Source organism: Exserohilum turcica (genome assembly GCF_000359705.1).
Source record: "Exserohilum turcica Et28A unplaced genomic scaffold SETTUscaffold_11, whole genome shotgun sequence".
NCBI classification, from domain to species: domain Eukaryota; kingdom Fungi; phylum Ascomycota; class Dothideomycetes; order Pleosporales; family Pleosporaceae; genus Exserohilum; species Exserohilum turcicum.
In genome coordinates this window covers 28,745-30,744 of record NW_007359926.1, presented here as the reverse complement: position 1 = coordinate 30,744, position 2,000 = coordinate 28,745, and the positions used below count along the sequence as shown (strand labels likewise).

Genomic DNA, 2,000 nt, shown 5'->3' with positions numbered 1-2,000 from the left:
AATCTTAATTCTAAACAAATTTAGAGTAAACGACGCGCTGCTGCCGCCTATAGCGTCCCACGAACAACAATCCAGCGTCGACGAGCTGGACAGCGCCCTCGAAGCGATTAGGAGCCACCAGCAAGGCGCCTAACAAAACTAGAAGAGGAGGCTATTACTATGCGTGTAATAGTCGAGGCTGAGCGAGGACTACCCTGTGGGAAAGACGACGTGCGAGATATGGCCAACAGACTGCTCCGAGAGCGTGGCGGGAAGGAGGTGGGCAAGAACTGGGTTGATAGGTTTGTCCAGCGCAATCCTGAGCTGCGTACGCGCTGGAGCCGTCCATACGATCACCAGCGAGCTCTCTGCGAAGACCTAGCGCTTATTAAGGGCTGGTTTAAGCTAGTTTAGAATATAAAGGCAAAGTATGGTATCGTAGACGAAGATATCTATAACTTTGATGAGACTAGCTTTATTATAGGCAAGATTTTATCACAGTTAGTTATCACAGGCTCAGACAAACTAGGGAGAACAAAGAAGATCTAGCTAGGCAATCGTGAGTGGGTTACGCTGATATAAGGCGTTGGCGCAACAGGCACGCGTATCCTAGCGTTTCTTATCTTCGCTAGCAAGGTTCTAATCTCTACCTAGTTCACGGAGGATCTGCCACGCGACTAGGTGATCTAAGTTAGTCCTACTAGCTAGACGAACAACGATCTAGCGCTTGACTGGCTTCGTCACTTTGATTCCCATGCGCGGCCTGTGGGGACGCATAGGCTGCTTATTATTGACGGCCATGAGAGCCACTGCTCGGTGGATTTCCGAGATCTCTGCGAAGAGATGAAGATAATCCTCCTCTGTATGCCTCCCCACTCGTCGCACCTCTTACAGCCTCTTGACGTGGGCTGCTTCTCGCCGTTAAAGCGCGCGTATGGTGATGCTATCTTAGTCTTAGCACGCAATCGCATCTACTATATTAGCAAAGAAACCTTTCTACTAGCGTTTAAAAAGGCCTATTATAAGGCTATTACACCAGAAAATATCCGCGGAGGGTTCTAAGGTGCTGGACTTTCACCACACGATTATAACGTTGTTTTATCACAGCTTAACGTCATGCTGCGTACGCCAACTCCACTAGCGCAAGAGACTACTGCTTGGGAGCCGAAAACGCCGCGCAACGCGCGCGAAATAGAGGCGCAGGCTACGCTTATTTAAAACTGTATGCAAATCTAGCAAGGGTCTCTTACAAGTTCTCTTAAGGAGCAGATACAGTAGTTAAGTAAGGGAGCTTAGTCACCAACACTAACTTCGAGTTTTCTGGAAACCGCTAGGAAAGCACGCTATCTAGGAGAACCGACCACGAGGAATCGACTAACAGCACTTTTAACACCTGCAGCTAAGGCGCTAGCGCGCAGTAGGGAGAAGAAGGAGGCCTTCCTTCGTTATCTCACGCCTGTGAGAATTTTCTCACAGAGCTTGGGCTCTAATGCCAAGACTAGAGGGGCCAATAGGAACGCAGGAGCTTATTGAAGCTCAAATTTAGCAAGAAACACAGACATATCAAAACAATAAAAATAACAAAAAAAGACTAGCCTCAAAGGACCTTAGAGGCACAAGCAAACGACTAATGGATAATAATCCAGAAATCGAGATGGCTGAGGAGGCCCCTACGCCGTGCCCTAACAGGCAACCAGAAGAACCGCCTAGGCCTACCCATACTAGGACAAGAAGCAATTTTTCTCCGTTTATTGGAGCAGTGCCAAGATACCCTACAGTAGGGAAAACACCAAAGGCAACCTCTATTGAGGAGGCCTTAGAGATTGCTAGAAACCTAGTAATCCAAGCAGCTAACCTAGCTGAGAACAACCCTACTAGGCAAACTAGTTTACTAGACCTTGTAGAAGTCTTTAGAGACTTTACAGAGAACGGCAGAGTAAACAAAAAAAACTCTACAATTCTAGGAGACCAAATCTCCTCTCTATCTAACGTCTCTAAAGAACTAAGAGAGAAAGTTAGAC

The 2,000-nt window shown here is 47.2% G+C and overlaps 1 protein-coding gene across 1 annotated transcript; it reads left to right on the top strand.

The window, feature by feature from the left end:
- Window positions 1-1,525: 1,525 nt before the first annotated feature.
- On the top strand, window positions 1,526-1,993 carry SETTUDRAFT_166975 (uncharacterized protein; the record flags this gene model as incomplete). Its single annotated transcript, XM_008023758.1, has 1 exon — window positions 1,526-1,993. A coding segment is annotated over one exon (468 nt), but the record flags the coding sequence as incomplete, so codon positions are not given.
- Window positions 1,994-2,000: the final 7 nt, after the last annotated feature.